The sequence below is a fragment of the Anolis carolinensis genome, chromosome 2 (genome assembly GCF_035594765.1).
Source record: "Anolis carolinensis isolate JA03-04 chromosome 2, rAnoCar3.1.pri, whole genome shotgun sequence".
NCBI lineage: Eukaryota > Metazoa > Chordata > Lepidosauria > Squamata > Dactyloidae > Anolis > Anolis carolinensis.
This window is the reverse complement of record NC_085842.1, coordinates 193247870-193266662: the sequence shown is the minus strand read 5'-3', so window position 1 is coordinate 193266662 and position 18793 is coordinate 193247870. Positions and strand designations below refer to the sequence as shown.

The following is an 18793-nucleotide window of genomic DNA, read 5'->3' as shown; positions in this document are numbered from 1 at the left end:
CAAACCTGTCAATATCTGCTTGAGATAGTGCCTGGAGGGACTCTTAATGTTTTGTGTCTCATAGACTTAGCATGGGGATTTGGTTAACCAGTTAAAATTCATGAGTAAACCAGGTTTTTTTTATAACCTGAAAAATTTCAGGGGGTGGGGGGGGGGGGTTGAACCCCTAACCCCCCCCCCCCCCTCGCTACAGGCCTGTCCCCCACCACTGCCTTATGTGTAAAGAGAAATACGTATTTTCAGTTCTCACTCTTCTCCTCTTCCATTCCTTGTGACAGTTTTGTTAGATCCGCCCTCCAACCTGACAGTGCAGCTGTTGGAGTCGTCGCAATTGTTGAATGTGAGCTGGTTGCCACCTCCCGTTACAAATATGGACAGCAATCTGCACTATGAGGTTTCCATCTCCCCTGAGGGCTACGAGACCCAGCGGGTAAGTCCCTGGTTATTTCCTCCTGAACTCTGGATGCTGCCTTCCTCTTTTCCTCCCTCTAAGCCCTGTTTTTGTGCTGCAGGTTGAGACAACCATTGGACAGACCTATCACCTTGTCAACTTGAAAAGTGGCATTCGCTACACTCTGGCTGTGAGGGCCAAGGCTCGAGGATCCTACAATGGCTACTGGAGTGTCTGGTCACAATCTGTGTCAGTAGTTATACCCAGCGGTAAGAATTTTTCATCCATTCATTCATGGTAGTTTCCTCATCTGCTCTGCAGAATTCTTGGTAGCTTACCATGCCAACATGGTAAGTTCATTATTAAACATCAAGAAAATTGAGGTTTTTTTCTTCTTGTTTCATATGCCACCCTAAGCATCTCATGGCCCTAAGACTACATCCTACAAAATTCGATTACACTATGTAACACAATTTTTTGTTCCTGGGTTATAAATGTCATTTCCTAATTGGATCTACCATGAAAACATGGAAAAGGTTTATTAAACTGCAAAAACGTTGTTTTTGCGGTACATCCTGCAGCAGTTTGCTATAGTTTTCAATGAATATCTCATCCAGACTCAACCAATTCAACAGAATTTGTGGCAGCCACACAAACAAAATTTCTGGAGCATAACAACTACTTTCAAAGTAAGTACTGCACAATTAAACACAAAATAACATTTTCAAACCAGGAATAGAAAATTTTTCAAATGTTCTTACATAATGTTATTTTTCCAATTGAAAGTAAAAGTAAAGGTAAAGGTTTCCCCTGACGTTAAGTCCAGTCATGTTTGACTCTGGAGGTTGGTGCTCATCTCCATTTCTAAGCCAAAGAGCCGGCATTGTCCGTAGACACCTCCAAGGTCATGTGGCCGGCATGACTGCATGGAGCGCCGTTACCTTCCTGCTGGAGCGGTACCTATTGATCTACTCACATTGGCATGTTTTCGAACTGCTAGGTTGGCAGGAGCTGGAGCTAACAGCGGCCGCTCACGCCGCTCGGGGTTTGAACCTGGGACCTTTCGGTCTCCAGCTCAGTGCTTTAACGCACTTCGCAGTTACCCCTAAACTGCCACTTGGATTTGTGCTCTGTTTTAAAACATCCCACAGACCCCAACATTTTTGAAATATGTGGCAAAACTAGGTGAAAAATATCAGAAAGTAATCTAGAAGGTAAAGTGATTGCTCTTTAGAAAAGCAATGCTTCCATCGACTGAGGAATGAACTTTGAAACTGTTCAGATTGGTGGAAATGAACAAATTGACATCTCTCATTTCTGGTCAGTTTTTATTAAATATGTTCTAGAAAGTGAAAAAGGAAAACAATACAACCTTGTTCGTCAGGAATTTTGGATATGACATTGGTTTAATTGTTGAATTATAAATTTTATGGTAAATGAAATGATACTTGTTCAGGCCTTGGTGGTGGGGTTGTTGTTTGTAAACTGTTCACTGTTTTGTGTTCTGTTTCACTGTATGTTATTAATGTATGTAAATAAAAATTAATATTAAAAAAGTCAAATTTATGAGAGAATGGAGTGCATCTACACTGTAGAATTAACGCAGGTTAACATCACTTTAGCCTTTCCAAATTACAAATCTCAGGATTCCATAGCGTTGAACCATGGAATTAAAATAATGCCAAAGTTCATTAATTCTACAGTGTAGATGGGGTGCATCTGACCAAAATCCAAATCCCAGGATTCTATAAGATCCTGCCATGGCAGTGAAACTGGTTCTTATAGCACTATAATTGTAGAATGTGAATGGGCGTGTGGTGTAGAAAGATATAAATTACCTAATCAGAAGGTGGAGGCCCTCCAGTTTTTTTTCTTAATTTAATAGAATTTAAGTTTCTTGTACGACCAAAACTTCAACTTAATTTATCAATTTTTCAGTTTTTTATATTCCATCAGTATAGTCAACCATCTGTATCCATGAATTCTGCATCTGAACATTCAACCATCTGTGGCTTGAAAATATCCCCCCCCCATTTTTTTTTTTTTTACAAAAAGCAAACATTGATTTTACAATTTTTATATAAGGGATGTCATTTTGCTATTACATTGTATATTATGAGACTTTGATATCAACAGGAATTCCTGGAATTAAATCCTAATCAATACTGAGTACCTATTTTTTTAAGATAGATAGATAGATAGATAGATAGATAGATATGTTAATATGTTAATTTTAAGAGGTAATTCTTAAAGATGTGTGATTCATAAAAAATAGTTCAAAAGTCATTACAAAACTGGGGGTGCTGGTGCTTCATTCCTAAAGTGTTTCTCATAGTTTGTGAAAATTTTGTTACTATAACAAGAGTTACGAAATTTTGTTACTATTTCAGTATAGTATTTACTATAATTGAGGAACCTTCAGGGGCTTTTTTCTCCCTTATTTTTAAAGCTATTGGAGTGAAACTTGCTACAGTGGTAGAATACATTTATCACTGTTAGGCCACCAAATTTCAGAACATTTCACTTGTCCACAGATTTTTTGATAATTTTCAAAGTCTTTATAAACAACATAAAAAAACTACAAGAGCTATCTTGAATGTCTATTTGTCTTTTATGACACCCAACCACATAATTTCAACTTAGCACAGATTTATAGTATTACTCACTCACTTTAGTCCTCTTTACAGATTCAATAATTTCATTTATTATTAGACTGACCCTAAACAGCTGGCTGCTGCAGCCCTCGTTGGGTCCTTCAGATGCTAAGCATTGCATTCTGGGAAATGTAGTTTAGGGTAGGGCCTTTTGCATTCTCTGCCACAGGGGACCTCACCTTCCCAAACTACATTTAAGATGGCTGTGTTCTCAGTCTCCCACCCATTAACTTTAGTCCCGTCTCCAGTGCCTTCCTTATGGTGATCAGGCCAAAGAAAAAGAATATCGATTCAGATGGATGAATTTATCAATTTTGATCTTAAATACAAATTAAAAATGAAATTATGCACAAGTTTAGTAATTCTATCCTCCCAAAGCCAGTTCCCTACACTGAAAGTGGTTTTTTTTCTTGTATCTCTGTGTCATTTTCTGTTTACAGATTCTCAAATCAGATTTTTTTTTCAAACTGCAGTGCACATATATGCAATTTACTAGTTATTGCACACAAACTGTCTTTTCTCTACAAAGACTTTGTTTCTCTTCTACAGATCAAAATGTTCAAGAAGTTTAAAGGGATTAAATTCAAGACTAAAACAGGGATTCTACCACTGACTTTGTTGACAACAGCATATGTTGATATTTATATTCTTAAGAGATTTCCTGTTGTATCGGATGTTTCCCATATTCCACTTTCCAGTAATAAAGCTTGTAAAATAGACACAACGATTGCTGAATGTTAATTCCAGTCTTCTTTTGTGAATTGTCGTTGTGTATCCATTTTGTTAGCCCTTTAAAGGCTTGGCAACATAATAAAGTTTATCACTTGTAAATGCAGAACCATTCCCTCTCATCCTTTAGTATTGCCTCTTGTGATTCTTGGCTGTTTTTTTTACTCAGAATAATTTTTATGTGAGATTATTCTTGCTCACATAGACAAAATCTGAAAAGGTGGAATTGAATTGCAACAAACTGCAATATGGCAAAACAACTACGAATCAGATGCAGGTGTTGTTTTCAACTTTTAGGTTCTTTTTCTGTTTGCTTTAATCACTGAAACATCGAGTATACAGTGGGATAGATTCATCATTTTACTGGCAGAAAATTTAGGACTTCCTTCTTCTCCCCTTCTCCCTTTTCTCATCAGTAATTTGGGAAATATGTTGAGAACTGGATTATAGTCATGAAAAAACTGAGTCTTCCCTGGATTGCATTGGAGTCCTCTGTAATAATAATAATAATAATAATAATAATAATAATAATAATAATAATAATAATAATAATAATAATAATAATAATAACCAGTGCAGGTGGTCCCGGTGGTGATCGGCACATTGGGCGCCATGCCAAAAGATCTCAGCCGGCATTTGGAAACAATAAACATTGACAAAATCACGATCTGCCAACTGCAAAAGGCCACCCTACTGGGATCTGCACGCATCATCCGAAAATACATCACACAGTCTTAGACACTTGGGAAGTGTGCGACTTGTGATTTTGTAATACAAAATCCAGCATATCTATCTTGTTTGCTGCATCATAAAATAATAATACTTTATTTCTATTCTGCCCTATCTCCCTGAAGGGACTTGGGGCAGATTCCAACAAACAAAGGCATACATTCAATGCCTTCAAAAAACAGATAAATATTGGCATAAAATCCCAACAAGACCCAACATACGAATACAGCGTTTCCACCTTGGAAATTCATCATTGATTTCTGATAGTTAATTGGTTTGGCTTTGATTTTAAGATCTGTCAGAAGCTCTTTTAGCAAAGAATCTTCTACATTTATAAACACCATTTTGAGTGAATCTTATGGTTAAGATACTATTTGCAAGATGTACTTTCTAGGCATGTGCAATCCATTAAATGGTTCAAAAGTATTTACAAAACTGGGGGGCACTGGGGCTTCATTTCTAAAGTGTTTTTAAAGTATACTTAGTGAAAAACCCGTTACTATGACGAGAGTAATTAAATTTCATTGATATTTTGTTACAGTAATTGCGCATGTGCATGCACATAATTAAATGACTATAGTTTGGAAACTTCAGGGACTCCTATCTTACTCATTTTAAAAGCTATTGAGGTGAAACGTGCTACAGTGGTAGAATACATTTACCAGTGTTACCCACCAAATTTCAGAAAGTTTAACTTATCCTCTGATTTTGGGGGAATTTTCATAATATTTATAAACATTAAAAAAACTACAAGAGCTATCTCCTTGATTTTTATATAGAATGCACAAGATAACCAGGGCACCAACCCCCAGAAGTTTCAGAAAGATTCACACATTTACTGATTTTGGGGGATGTTAAAAAGTTTAAATAAAAACAATTTATCCCCCCCCCAAAATGCGACAACAGCAATTCCCTTTAATGTCTGTCTTTATGACACACAACCACATAACTTTAACTTAGCACAGATTTATACTATTACACACTTGCTTAAGTCCTCTTTGCAGGTTCAATAATTTTATTTATTATTAGACTCACTCTAAATGGCTGGCATCATTGGGGTTTCTTATGCTGGGCACTGCATTCTAGGAAATGTAGTTTAGGGCAGGGCCTTTTGCATACTCTGCTACAGGGGACCTTGCCTTCCCAAACTACATTTTAAAGCTTGCTGTGTTCTTTATGGCAACCGAGCCAAATAAAAAGGTTTGGTTTTTAAAGCACTTTATGTTCTCTTGGCTTTGACAAGGTTGTTTAATGCTTATACTGAATATTAAATTGACCTTGGGAGACATCCGAATGTTACAGAATCTTAACTAAAATTATTGGTGAGTGTTTCAATTTCTAAATTCCCCCCTTTCCTGCATGTTTCTAATATTGCCTCGTATGCATGAATTTAATGAATTTGATATGACTTACGAGGAGTAACGATGTTTTTGCACACCTCTAGTACATACTAGCAATTTTCGTGTGCATTGTTCTTTTGGTTTCTATACAAGTTTCTTTAGTAGTGTTTATTACTTCTTCTGCAATAATATGTATGATTTCCCATCCCTTATCCTTCAGATTTTGGATACAATTTCTGTTAATCTCCTTTTCTAATTCTCTATTCCTGGTTATTATTTATTCTCCCTTTTGTAATCCTTTATGCTTCCCTTTCTTAATCAATGACCTTCTTCCCATCATTGATCCAGAAAGTTAATTTAAAACTGTGGACAATAATCTTATACTGTACAGGACTTACCCTATATACTCATGTATAAATCTTGAAATTTTAGTGAAAAATAAACTTCAAGAAACTGAGGGCCTTCTACACTGCCATTTAAAATCCAGATTATCTTTCTTGAACTAGATTATGTGGCAATGTAGGAACAGAGGGAGGAGACTTTCCACATAATATTCTTATGTATTTCTCAAACTTCACAATTAAACCAAATAGTCATGTGTTTTGACTTTAGTATAGTATTATGCAGAATTCTTTCACTGCAGATGTCTAAGGTATAATATGTAGTATTTCCGGTGGACCTAACCTTCTCTTCTGCCTTGCAGATCTGGATCCCTTCATCCTGACGTTGTCGCTAATTCTGGTGTTGATCGTTCTGTTCTTGATTTTCATCACTCTTATGTCCAAACACAGGTATCATTTAGACTGGTAAAACCTGTTTCTTCTTCTCCATTAGCTTCTATTGGTTAGCTGTTCCCCTCTACATTCTACACATGTAGACCTTGGTAGTTAGATCTTGAGGACCCATAATGGCATTTCAAGCCTCATCAATTTGGCCCATATGGAAATCCTATAGATTGCTTTAATTTTTACAAGTCCCTAGAGCAGTAGTTCTCAACCTGTGGGTCCCCAGATGTTTTGGCCTTCAACTCCCTGAAATCCTAACAGCTGGTAAACTGGCTGGGATTCCTGGGAGTTGTAGGCCAAAACACCTGGGACCCACAGGTTGAAAACCATTGCCCTACAGTGATGTCATGTGCTCACACTCTAATATTAATGCCTTGTTTGCTCATATTTTCTTACTAATTATTGTTCTGTCCCATTCTCTCCCACCAGGTTTTTGAAGCAAAAGATGTGGCCTGTAATCCCTTCCCCAGAGCATGAATTCAAAGACCTTTTCACTATTTACAAAGGCAACTTCCAGGTATGTGTTTGCTTCCCAGGTTTCTCATTTTACATTATAGCAGAGCTTGGGGTGACTAGTGGTTTGATGTAGCAGTAGGATCACACACTTCCCAATTCTTCATACACAAGTTGGGGAACTTGTCAGTCAAACACCCTGTAATGAGATATATCAATTATGTTAAAAGTAAAGCGGACATATGCTTTATGGAAATTCTTTTGGAATATATAGATAGTAGGCTTCCTTTGATTTGACCTTTCAAATACAGTAGAATCTCACTTATCCAACATAAACGGGCCGGCAGAATGTTGGATCAATGAATATGTTGGATAATAAGGAGGGATTAAGGAAAAGCCTATTAAACATCAAGTTAGATTATGATTTTACAAATGAAGCACCTAAACAACATGTTAGACAACAAATTTGACAGAAAAAGTAGTTAAATACGTAGTAATGCTATGTACTAATTACTGTATTTACGAATTTAGCACCAAAATATCACGATGTATTGAAAACATTGACTACAAAAATGCGTTGGATAATCCAGAACGTTGGATAAGTGAATGTTGGATAAGTGAGACTCTACTGTATTCAGAACCATAGTTGGAAAAGACCACAGAACCGCTCAGTCCAACCTTTAACCATGCATATTGTTGCATTACTGTTCCTAGCATTTTTGCCAATAGCTTGGCTGACTGGGTCTGGTCAAAATTGCAGTCCAGCAATTTCTAAAAGACTACATTATTCCCACACCAGGAAGACAATCAAGTAGTTTTAAAGTTGCAAACTGATTTCTAGGAGTTTCCCATCAATGTTGCATATTCCATATGAGTGGTGGTTCCCAACTGTTGGTTCTTCAGGTGTTTTGGACTCCAGCTCCCAGAAGCCCCAGTCAGTTTGGCTAATGTTCGAAAATTCTAGTAGCTGAGATCCATAGTATCTGGAGGACCAAAGCTTAAGAACCACTGAGGTAAATTATATATTTCTAGCCTTGGGAGTATAATAGGACAACAATTCTCTACCACTGTTGTAATGTTTACATTTGCTTTGCCTTACTGTGACGGCATGCTATCCCAAAGGAATTACATTTAGAATTTTTATTACGATTTGAGGTGCTACCCTTTAGGTTATACATGTGTGTGACCCTGAAGGAGAATGTGCATCATATGATGTCTTAGAGCAGTGATTCTAGGGGATCAGGCCCGGGCTGTGGCGCAGGCTGGTGAGCAGCCAGCCAGCTGCAGCCAGCTGTAACAAATTACTCTGACCAAGAGGTCATGAGTTCGAGGCCAGCTCGGGGCCTATGTTTGTCTTGTCTTTGTTCTGTGCCTTATATGTGTAATGTGATCCGCCCCGAGTCCCCTTCGGGGTGAGAAGGGCGGAATATAAATACTGTAAATAAATAAATAAATAAATTCTCTGTCTTTGACCCTCCTTAGTGGTTCTCAACCTGTGGGTCCCCAGATGTTTTGGCCTTCAACTCCTAGAAATCCCAACAGCTGGTAAACTGGCTAGGATTTCTGAGAGTTGTAGACCAAAACACCTGGGGACCCACAGGTTGACGACCACTGCTCCAGATGCCTTGGATTTCAATTGATCTTTTACCATTGGCTACGGTGAGGGGGACTTCTGAGAGCTGGAATCCAAAAATGACAGGAGGACCAAAGAATAAGAAGTATTGTACCATAATGCTTAGGTTTCAGGGATCTCTTAACACCCCATATGAGCCAGTTTGGTTCAACTCAAACGTTTTTGTTAATTACTGCTGTTAATAGACTGTACCAAGATCAGATGTTTCAAATGTAGAGTTCTCTCAAATGGGGACAGGAAGACTGTGGGAGTAAAGGAGACAGAAACAGAGAACTATTTGGGGGGGGGGGGACTGGGGAAAGGGGGACTTTGGGTAGCATCTCCTGGTCCTTGACACAGCAATACCTCTTTCTTTGCAGCTATGGATGGGGCAGCAGAGTGCCTATCTTTGGTGGAGCCAAAATTCTCCATATTTGGAGGAGCAGCCATTCCTGGTGGAAGTCCTGTCTGACCGTGATGGCCGGAAAGTGGATGGCCCTCATCTCCCTCCTCCACTTCCCCCCAAAAAGCGCAACAAGGTAGAGCGCCCCCAAATGCCAGAAGTCTCCCAGGATGATTACCTAGTCCTGGATGAAGACCTGCTACCCTGCTGCCTTGGTGTGGATGGCACCCTGCTCTTGCCGGACAGAGATGGCAGTGAGAGCCCAGATCCAGCTCTCGGTGAGAGAACGAGGTCTTGGGAGCCCAGCCAAACATCCTCCAGCTTTGAGTACACTGTATTCGATCCCAGCTCAGAAAGCCTGTGTCCTCAGGGCCATCCCCAGACAGATGTCCAACTCAAGAGCAGCTACCAGATGGTTTCCGACTCTGGGATTTCAGCTGACTACAGCCTTGCAGAGTCCAGTGCAGGCCAAACAAGCTTATACACCAACCTCTGTGATGGAGGCCCACAATTATTCCAGCCTGCCTACATTGTGTGTTCCTAGCAGTGATGATGGTGAGCACAGAACCAAGCTACTCGGTCAAGGAGGAAAGAGGCAGTGAGAGAACTGGCCCATAAGTCTGGCACCCTTTTCCCTCCGTTCACTAGTGTAACAAATCTCTGGCAAAGCTAGTGGGAACAGCTAGGGGCTGCCTTAGAAGCCCCCGATAGCTCTGTTGAGAAGAAGAGAGGTTTGCAAACTAGATGGCGAAGTGAGGGTGAATGAGCAGTAAATGCACAGAAGGGCTCGTTTTGGAGGGTACTACTAATGATATGTTTGGTCCATAATGAAACTGTGGACCATCTAACAGTATGTTAACATGAAACGCACTGCAACATCTTTAATTTGTGCAGACAGTCAAGCGTGTTCTGTAAAGATGACTGTATCCCATAGGTGTCTGTGGGTATGGTCCAAGAGATTTTCCAAGACAGAAGGATTGAGCCAATCTTAGAAATTTCTCTGCTGACCGATGGATTCTGAGAGTTGTAGTCTCTGAATGCCATTTTCTCCAGGTTTAAAGCCTAGAGCCTGCTTGGAAACTTTCACACCAACCAGCTAGTTAACCAACCAACCCTCTACCATTGGAGGGAACCCCCTTGAGACTATACGAGTGAGCAGAAAGATCTTGGCTTTCCTTTATCTTCATTTTTGAACTGTACACTTAATTAAAATATATTTTCATGCTGTATTCTAAAACCAATCCACAAATGTTGCTTAAGTGTTTGGGCTTGAGATGGAAGATCTGAGGAAACATCTCCAACTCTTGGAAAAACAGAGTGGGGTTCAGGAAGTTGAGAACATGGAAGCATTCCTAGAGTCTCAGAAGTTCTGTTTTGTTACCATTGAAGATGTGGTTTAGGCAAGCATACAACTCCCCTGTTGTGACAGCTCTACGGGCTGCCAATACGTTTCCGAGCACAATTCAAAGTGCTGATTTTGACCTACAAAACCCTATATGGTTCCAGTCCAGGTTATCTGAAAGAGTTATCTGCATCTCTTTCTACTATGAACCTGGGAGACATCTACAATCTACTGGGGAGGGCCTTCTCTCAATCCCACCACCCATTCAAGCACGCTTGGAGGTAACATGGGAGAGGGCCTTTTTGGTGGCTGCTTCCAGGCTGTGGAACTCCTTTCCAAGAGAAAGCAGAATGGCTTTTGTTTTTAACTTTTGTATTGCTCTTTTTAAACTGTTTAGTGTGGATAGATGTTAGCCGCCTTGTGTCCCCATGGGGAGAAAGGCGGGATATAAATAAAGACTATGATGATGATAATAATCTCATCTGTAGAATGAGGACAGAATGAGAAAAAATACTGATTCGCATAGTAAAGGGCTGTCTGTTTGAATCAGCACAGTAGCTCTGGAAAAAAAAAACCTCCAGACATTAAGAGAATTGTATTAGTACTTTGCCTGCTGTTCACTGCCATACACTGGACTATTAGTAAAAGCTGTGAAGATTACTGTTATTTGTCCATCTTGGAGTGACTTGTGATGTTCACAGTCTTCTGATAACACTGGACGAAACTTTGAACTTTTCCTTCTGCTTTTGAACTGTCTTTCAGACCCAACACGAAACAAATGGAATGAAACTGCACTTGTTTGAGCAATAGGATTACAATTTAATTTTTCACAAGTAGGTCTATATACAATTGTTGTTTTTAAAATTATGAGTCAGGATTCAGACAGGAATTGTAAATATTTTTATAAACATTTTATTACGTTTTTAAAAAAATAAATACAAATTTTGTTGACAAAGGTTTTATTCTAAGAACAATAGATTGCATAAAGTTTCTGGGTATTTTCTCCTTAGAGCATCCTTCTCCAGGCATGGCTTAGAAGCAGACTACATTTCAAACAAACTTTTGAAATGATAACCAGCTGGAAAACATTTTAAAATCTCTGATACCCTCAAAGTTATACTGTTCCTTGCCACTTACAGAAAAGTAGATCTGTTTTGAGGTTTTCCCATGACAAGGGAAACCAGAGCTTAACCTTTTGGAAGCCAGCCTTCTTCATGATTATGGTCAACTTTCTAAAAGGAAAGGCTGAAACTAGAAAAGACAAACAGCCTCTGAGAACAAAAGCAGTAAAACTTTCATACCTGGGACCTCTGAAGGTTCCTGATACATATCAGCTCTATACCCACAGGAAGTCTGATTGACAAAAGGTATTTCAAAAGATCCTACATAGCCCACTGTCATCCTAAGTGCTAAATCAACCCCTTGTTAGCTGGATGTAGCTTAGTAACTTGCCACTGTCACTAGATAATATTTGAATAGCCATCTCAGAAGGTCTTGAGACAAACTAGCAGGACAGATCCACATTTACTGTGATCTCATTCCTGGGATCTAGAATAGCAATGCACACATACCAATAACATTATATAAAACAATGTTTGTTCCTGGGTTATAGATGGCATTTCCTAATTGGTTCTCTCATAAAAACATGAAAAAGGTTTATTAAACTGCAAAATCTTTGTTTTTTGTGGGACATCCTGCAGCACATTTTGCTGTAGTTTTTCAATGAATAGGTCATATGGTCCCAACCGATTCAATATAGTTTGTGGCAGACACAAAAACAAAGTTTCTGGAGTACAATTAAACAGGAATAACACTTTAAAACCAGAAACAAAAAATGTTTCACATTTTGCTACATACAAATTACAAATTAATGATATCATATATAACATGAAGAAAATATTCTCCATCAACACATCGATCTCCTGTGAGAAAGTACATCTGCTACACAAATAGAAGTTGGATGTCAAAGTCTTGGGGAGATGACAAGCTCCACCTCATTAGCTGCTTGTTGCCTTCTTGGACTGACTGTATGGAGCCAACAAAATACAGCACGATCGGACTTGAAATTGAAGTAACACTCCCAATTGTCAAGCATATACACAATAGTGTAGCATTCTTCCAATGGAATAGACCAGCTGGATTTTTCTCACAGAAGACTTCTTCCAGTTGTTTTGTGCTGCTTAGCTCATATAGATGCAATGTTTTCTTTACCCCTTTGGATAAGGACATGCTTACTGGCGTCCTGTTAGCAGTATTTGCAAATGTAAGTCAGCTTTATGCCTGAATACATCTTTTTTGTCAATGTGAGGGCTTGTTATCCTTTCCTCCCTCTGCATCAGTAAAGTCCCTTCCTAGATCCACATAACACTATGTAACAAAATTTGGAAAAAAATCTGTTCCTGCTTTCAGTGTTATTCCTGTTTAATTGTGCTGTATTTATTAGTTATTATACTCCCAAAACTGTAGCTGTCACAAACTGTGTTGAATTGTTTGAGACTCGATGAGATATTCATTGAAAAACTGTAGCAAACTGTGCTGCAGATGAAAAACGAAGCTTTTGCAGTTTAATAAACGTTTTCCATGTTTTTATGATAGAACCAAATAGGAATTGACATTTATTACCCAGGAACAATAAACGTGTTACTTAGTGTAATTGGATATGATAAACATCCAAAGTAAGTTCTGGTAGACCTTAGTGGACCTCAGCAGAGGATGGAATCATTTTCATTTTCACTCTCACCAGGCACAGAATAGTCAGAGGGGATTTAGTGACTCTACAACAGTGGTTCTCAACCTGTGGGTCCCCAGATGTTTTGGCCTTCAACTCCCAGAAATCCTAACAGCTGGTAAACTGGCTGGGATTTCTGGGAGTTGTAGGCCAAAACACCTCAGGACTCACTAGTTGAGAACCACTGCTCTACAACATGTCCTGGGAGCAAGGATGTCAGTGTGTGATAGTTATATCACAGTAGTGTGTTGGATCATACAGGATCGTGGCAAGGGTATGTGTGAAGACTAACACTGAATCTAGACCCCTCCAGGTTTCAGCATTCATCATCATCATAGGCTATCACTCATGGCCGAGTATGATTGCCATCCAAGTGTAGGGTCTTGGCGGTGGATCCATAAGCGACTGGAGAGACCACCATGTTTGTTCGCAGCAAGTACATCAGTTTTCACATGGAAGGTGGTCCCGACAAGGATTGGTATGAACGTGCCTTCCAATTGTCACATTTCTCCCTCTCACCTTCCATTCGTGTCTCTTCAAATTCCACACAGCACTGTTGGCAACAGCTGACCTCCAGTTAGAACATTAGGCAAATACAAATTAAGGATCCACAAAAAAAAAAAAAATTCCAAACACCAACAGGAATGTTTGGCTCTCCTCAGTTTGGAACTAGAAGTTTATAGTGTTGTTCTAATGTGGGTATATTTTTTCCCACTTTCTTGAAATCTTAGCTGTGCTATAAAAGCACCAAAAGTCCAATGTCTGCTCAGATGTAGGCCTTCTGACCAAAGTATCCACCATATGGTCGATGTGTTTCAAAGCCAGGCAAAAAGAAGAGTCATTCCCCTCCTAACAGATTTTTTTTTTCGTGTCAGGAGCAACCGGAGTTGCTTCTGGAGTGAGAGAATTGGCCGTCTGCAAGGACATTGCCCAGGGGACGCCCGGATGTTTTGATGTTTACCATCCTTGTGGGAGGCTTTTCTCATGTCCCCGCATGGAGCTGGAGCTGATAGAGGGAGTTCATCCGCGCTCTCCCTGGGTGGGATTTGAACCTGGCAGCCTTCAGGTCATAGAATCATAGAATAGTAGAGTTGGAAGAGACCTCATGGGCCATCCAGTACAACCCCCTGCCAAGTAGCAGGAAATCACGTTCAAAGCAACCCCGACAGATGGCCATTCAGCCTCTGCTTAAAAGCCTCCAAGGAAGGAGCCTCCACCACAGTCCGGGGCAGAGAGTTCCACTGCCGAACAGCTCTCACAGTCAGGAAGTTCTTCCTGATGGTCAGCAACCCAACTTTCAAGTCACAAGACTTTTATCCCCTAGGCCACCGAAGGCTCCTTCCTAACAGATTTAAGAGGGTGACAGCTGTCCAACTTTAGCAAGACAGCATCTGGGTACCATCAGACTACATTTCGCAGCAACAGAAGAGAGCTCAATGCAATGAAATTACTGAAGCTACATGCACCACGATATTATTATTGGGTTTTGGCCTGAGGGAGCAAAGGTGTTTAGGCAGGGGTGCCCAAATAAAGAAGCCAAGTTCCTGCCAGTACTCAAAAACATTATGCCCACATTCACAGCCCAGCAGTACAGAAGACCCAACCCGAGCTTTTGCGCTGGTGATAAGCCCTTATCGGCATGACAGCCACCACCTTCTACAGCTGTTAATCGCACACACAAAATTGCGGAAAGCAGCAGACTAGCCAGGCGCCTTCTGAGGCTGGATGACATCCAGGACACAAAGTTCAAAACATAATGTAATGTTTGGAAGCTTTCCTTTCCAGGCAGAGGGGGAAACACATCTTTGCATCAGACAACACTTGGGGCTTCATCAGAATTTTGCTTGTTCCTGCTTTGTGAATTTTGCTTGTTCCTGCTGACACTTCCAAGTACTTCTACTTGATTAATGCTAATCAAGGTGATTAATTACAACATTCACACTGGCCTCCAATAGACAAGAGTTTTTTCTCTCACCCTGGCCCTTCACAGATATATAAACCTTCCTTGCTTAGTTTTTCCAATGTACCTCACAACCTCTGAGGATGCCTGCCATAGGTGTGGGCAAAACATTAGGAGAGAATACTTCTGGAACATGGCCATACAGTCCGGAAAACACACAACAACCCTGTGATTCCGGCTATGAAAGCATTTGATAACACACTTCTGCTACTGCGCTCAAGCTCTGCATTATATGGACTGGGTGGGTAACTGTGGCCCTTCAGGTCTTTTTTTTCCCCAACTGCAACTGTCTATAATCTCTCACCACTGGTGAGGAAGGCTAGGGCTGATAGGAGTTATAAGCTAAAACATCACTCCTCAAAGAGAACTGCCTTAAGATAAAAGCTCAAAATCCCGCCAGAAATGGGTCTGGGTGTTGAAAGCAGTCGCTTGATTCCTAAATCCTCTTGCACATGAATGTTGCTTAATTGCAAATAGGATAGTCAGCTATTCCCTCCCCTGTTTGCAGTAGTCCCTCTCCAATACTGTCAGCACATTATACTTCCAAGACTACAAACTTCTTGAAGGGGTTTCTAAATGGATATAGAAGCGCAGATAATAGAGAGAAGCTGGAACCTGCAAAAATTGGATTCACATGCAAGTGGATCCAAGTCAGTGTGGGAGGTATGATAACAGTATGGAACACCAAAGGCACTCCAGCAGAAATCTGAAGTGCTTGGCCACTAGTCCTTTCCGCATTTTTTTTACTTGCTTCTCCTTGAGCCATGAGGAGAGGTGGGTAAGAAACTATTATTATTATTATTATTATTATTATTATTATTATTATTATTATTATCATTATCATTATCATTATCATTATCATTATAATGTATTACAAAACAAGATAACGAGATTGGGGAATTATACACCAGAGCTTTTTCGGGACTACAGCTCCCAAAATAAGGGATATTTGCTGAGGAATTTTAGGAGCTGAAGTCTACAAAGGTTAGCAATCAGAGAGAGCTTCCAAAATAAGGGATATTTGCTGAGAAATTTTAGGAGCTGAAGTCTACAAAGGTTAGCAATCAGAGATTAACATCAGGCATTCACAAACTTGTTTTCAGTTTAATTCCCAAGCAGCTGGCCTGAGCAGTCTGCAGTGAAGACAAATACACAAACCAAATCAGGGCAACAAAAGAAGAACAGTAAAGGTAAAGGTTTACCCTTGACATTAAGTCTAGTCAAATCTGACTCTGGGGTTTGGTGCTCATCTCCATGAGCCGGCGTTTTCCATAGATGCCTCTAAGGTCATGTGGCCGGCATGACTGCATGGGGCGCCGTTACCTTCCCGCTGGAGGGATACCTATTGATCTACTCACATTTGCATGTTTTTGAACTGCTAGGTTGGAATAAGCTGGGGCTAACAACAGGAGCTCACCCCGTCCCATGGATTCGAACCGCCGACCCTCCGGTCAGCAAGTTCTGCAGCTAGCTGTTTAAACCACTGTGCCAACGCGGCCCCAGAAGTATATGACAATTAAAATATCTTGTATTTACTTCTCATCCAACTGGTCAATTATACAAGTAGAAAACCTGGCGAAATCAGAACACAAAGCTCTCATCATGTAGCAAAATATATTCATACCATAAAATGGGCCATATATCTCAGTAGGTTTAGCAAATGCCCTGAATTCGACTGTTTCAATAGATGTGGGAGAATATCCCAATGGACTGTACTCCATATTAAATCAATGAACATGTAAGTGGGTTATGTTTTGAGCATTTTATTGAAAGATTTTTCGCTGCACAAATATATAATAATTCCAATTTCTTCCCTCACTTGAACCTCACCAATTTACATCCTATTCCTACAAACTTACAATAATAATAATAATACATGGACTTGAATAATTACCAAATGAGATATACAGAATGAGATATACATACCAAAGCACCTGGAGGGCCACAGGTTAAAGAGGCCTATCTGCAAGAATCTCTCTCACTTGGAATGAGAGATACATCACTACTACCCATTGTGTTTCTTGTGTTTGGGCCTAACTTTTTTGTTTTATTAGAAAAATACTAAGCTTCTCTCTGGATAAACAACACATTTTACAACCTCTAAAATGGCCATCAATGAAAAATACTGAGAGTTGTAGTCAAACATCAGGGGAGACCGACGGATGAAGGATATATTTCATGGCAGGGCAACCTATGTGTTCAGACTGATGCCTGAATAATAACATTCAAGACTCTTTCTGTCTTATTCCATCTACTGTACATTTTTTTCCATCTTTTTATATGCTCTAAGAAAATACTGATCTTTCATGAGAAGCAGCACAAGCATGTTTGGCAATGATTGTTTAACGACTTTGTTTGGGTAGGCATCATGTGAAAAACCAAGGTAGTTGGCTGAGCTTAAACAATAAAATATAACACATATCATATGTAATTTATAAAAAGCCTATATCTGAAGCTACTTTAACTGTAATGGCACTTTAAGGAATTCTAGGAATTGCAGTTCATTGAGGCCCAACACCTAGAGGGCTGCAAATTGAAGAAGTTTGCTGTAGACCATGGGACTCCTCTAGAACAGTGGTTCTCAACCTGTGGGTCCTCAGATATGTTGGCCTTCAAATCCCAGAAATTTTAAGAACTGGTAAACTGGCTGGGATTTCTGGGAGTTGTAGGCCAAAACAACTGGGGACCCATAGGTTGAGAACCACTGCTTTAAAAGAAGACAACAAAGGATCACCAGAGATCTAAGATTGAGAGCCAGGCAGAAATACCTGGGCTTCAGCCTCTGCAGGTGTGTCATTCTGTGCGGCTGCGCCACGGCTGTCTTCACTTTTGCAGGGAAGTGGAGAGATCTTCATTTGGCCTTCAGGCTCAAATCTCAACAGCCATTCTCGATCTTGAGACCCGGGCTGGGAGAGATGTGCCCTAACCACCTTGGTGGCACCATGGCTTGCTGGGCCTACGCTCTCCTCTGCCTCTGGGTGCAGCCACATCTGGGCCTGGAAGTAGCGTTCAACTGTTGAAAAATGCCCTCCATCTTCCCCAGCTTCTCCTGGAGATTTCATGGAAACGAGGAGCTGGCAGGCTGAAGACACACGGCTGAGCTTCTGGCTGAAATGATTCACCGTGTCCAGCAGCAAGGCCACCAACTGAGCAGCCACACTCGGTCCAGGGCAACTCTTCAAATACTCCTCCAAGCCATCCACCACTACTAGGATGGGGCAGCTGGTCTGCTGCAGGTTGGCCAAAACCTGAAACAGCAGCTGAGATGATGGTGGGTACAGGAACTGGATTCTCTATGGACAGAAAAGGAAGATTGTTCATGACTTGGGATGGGGGGCATGAAGAAGCTGCACGGGAGGGGATCAGATGTTAAGCTAACCAGGGCCATCCATAAATCATATCAGACATAGGCCCCATCTACACTACCATATAAAATCTGTATAATCTGCTTTGAACTGGATTCTGTGGCAGTGTAGACTCATACAATTCAGTTCAAAGCAGATAATGTGGATTAACTGCTTTGATAATTTGGATTATAAGGCAGTATGGAAGGGGCCATAGAAAACTGGCTGTTGCTTGGTTCTGTTGGATAAACATGTTGTGGTGGGATATAAATAAAGTTCTATTTTTTTATTATGACACAGCAAACAAGATAGATATGCTGGAT

At 40.3% G+C, this 18793-nt stretch overlaps 2 protein-coding genes across 3 annotated transcripts in view; one reads left to right on the top strand and one right to left on the bottom strand.

Annotated features, from left to right (window-relative positions):
* epor (erythropoietin receptor) overlaps positions 1 to 11393 on the top strand; it is a 30918-nt gene extending 19525 nt beyond the window's left edge. Inside the window, exons 4-8 of the mRNA XM_062974122.1 lie at positions 279 to 430; positions 513 to 660; positions 6547 to 6634; positions 7058 to 7145; positions 9074 to 11393. Coding sequence (XP_062830192.1) covers positions 279 to 430; positions 513 to 660; positions 6547 to 6634; positions 7058 to 7145; positions 9074 to 9640 — 1043 coding nt within the window. The 3' untranslated portion in view covers positions 9641 to 11393. The remainder of the gene's footprint in view (positions 1 to 278; positions 431 to 512; positions 661 to 6546; positions 6635 to 7057; positions 7146 to 9073) is intronic.
* A 5480-nt stretch (positions 11394 to 16873) lies between these two features.
* The window catches only part of swsap1 (SWIM-type zinc finger 7 associated protein 1), a 45459-nt gene continuing 43539 nt past the window's right edge, over positions 16874 to 18793 (bottom strand). For both annotated transcript variants that reach the window (XM_062974134.1, XM_008103772.3), the window contains exon 2: positions 16874 to 18419. In XM_062974134.1, the coding sequence (XP_062830204.1) occupies positions 17868 to 18419 (552 nt within the window). In that variant the 3' untranslated portion in view covers positions 16874 to 17867. The remainder of the gene's footprint in view (positions 18420 to 18793) is intronic.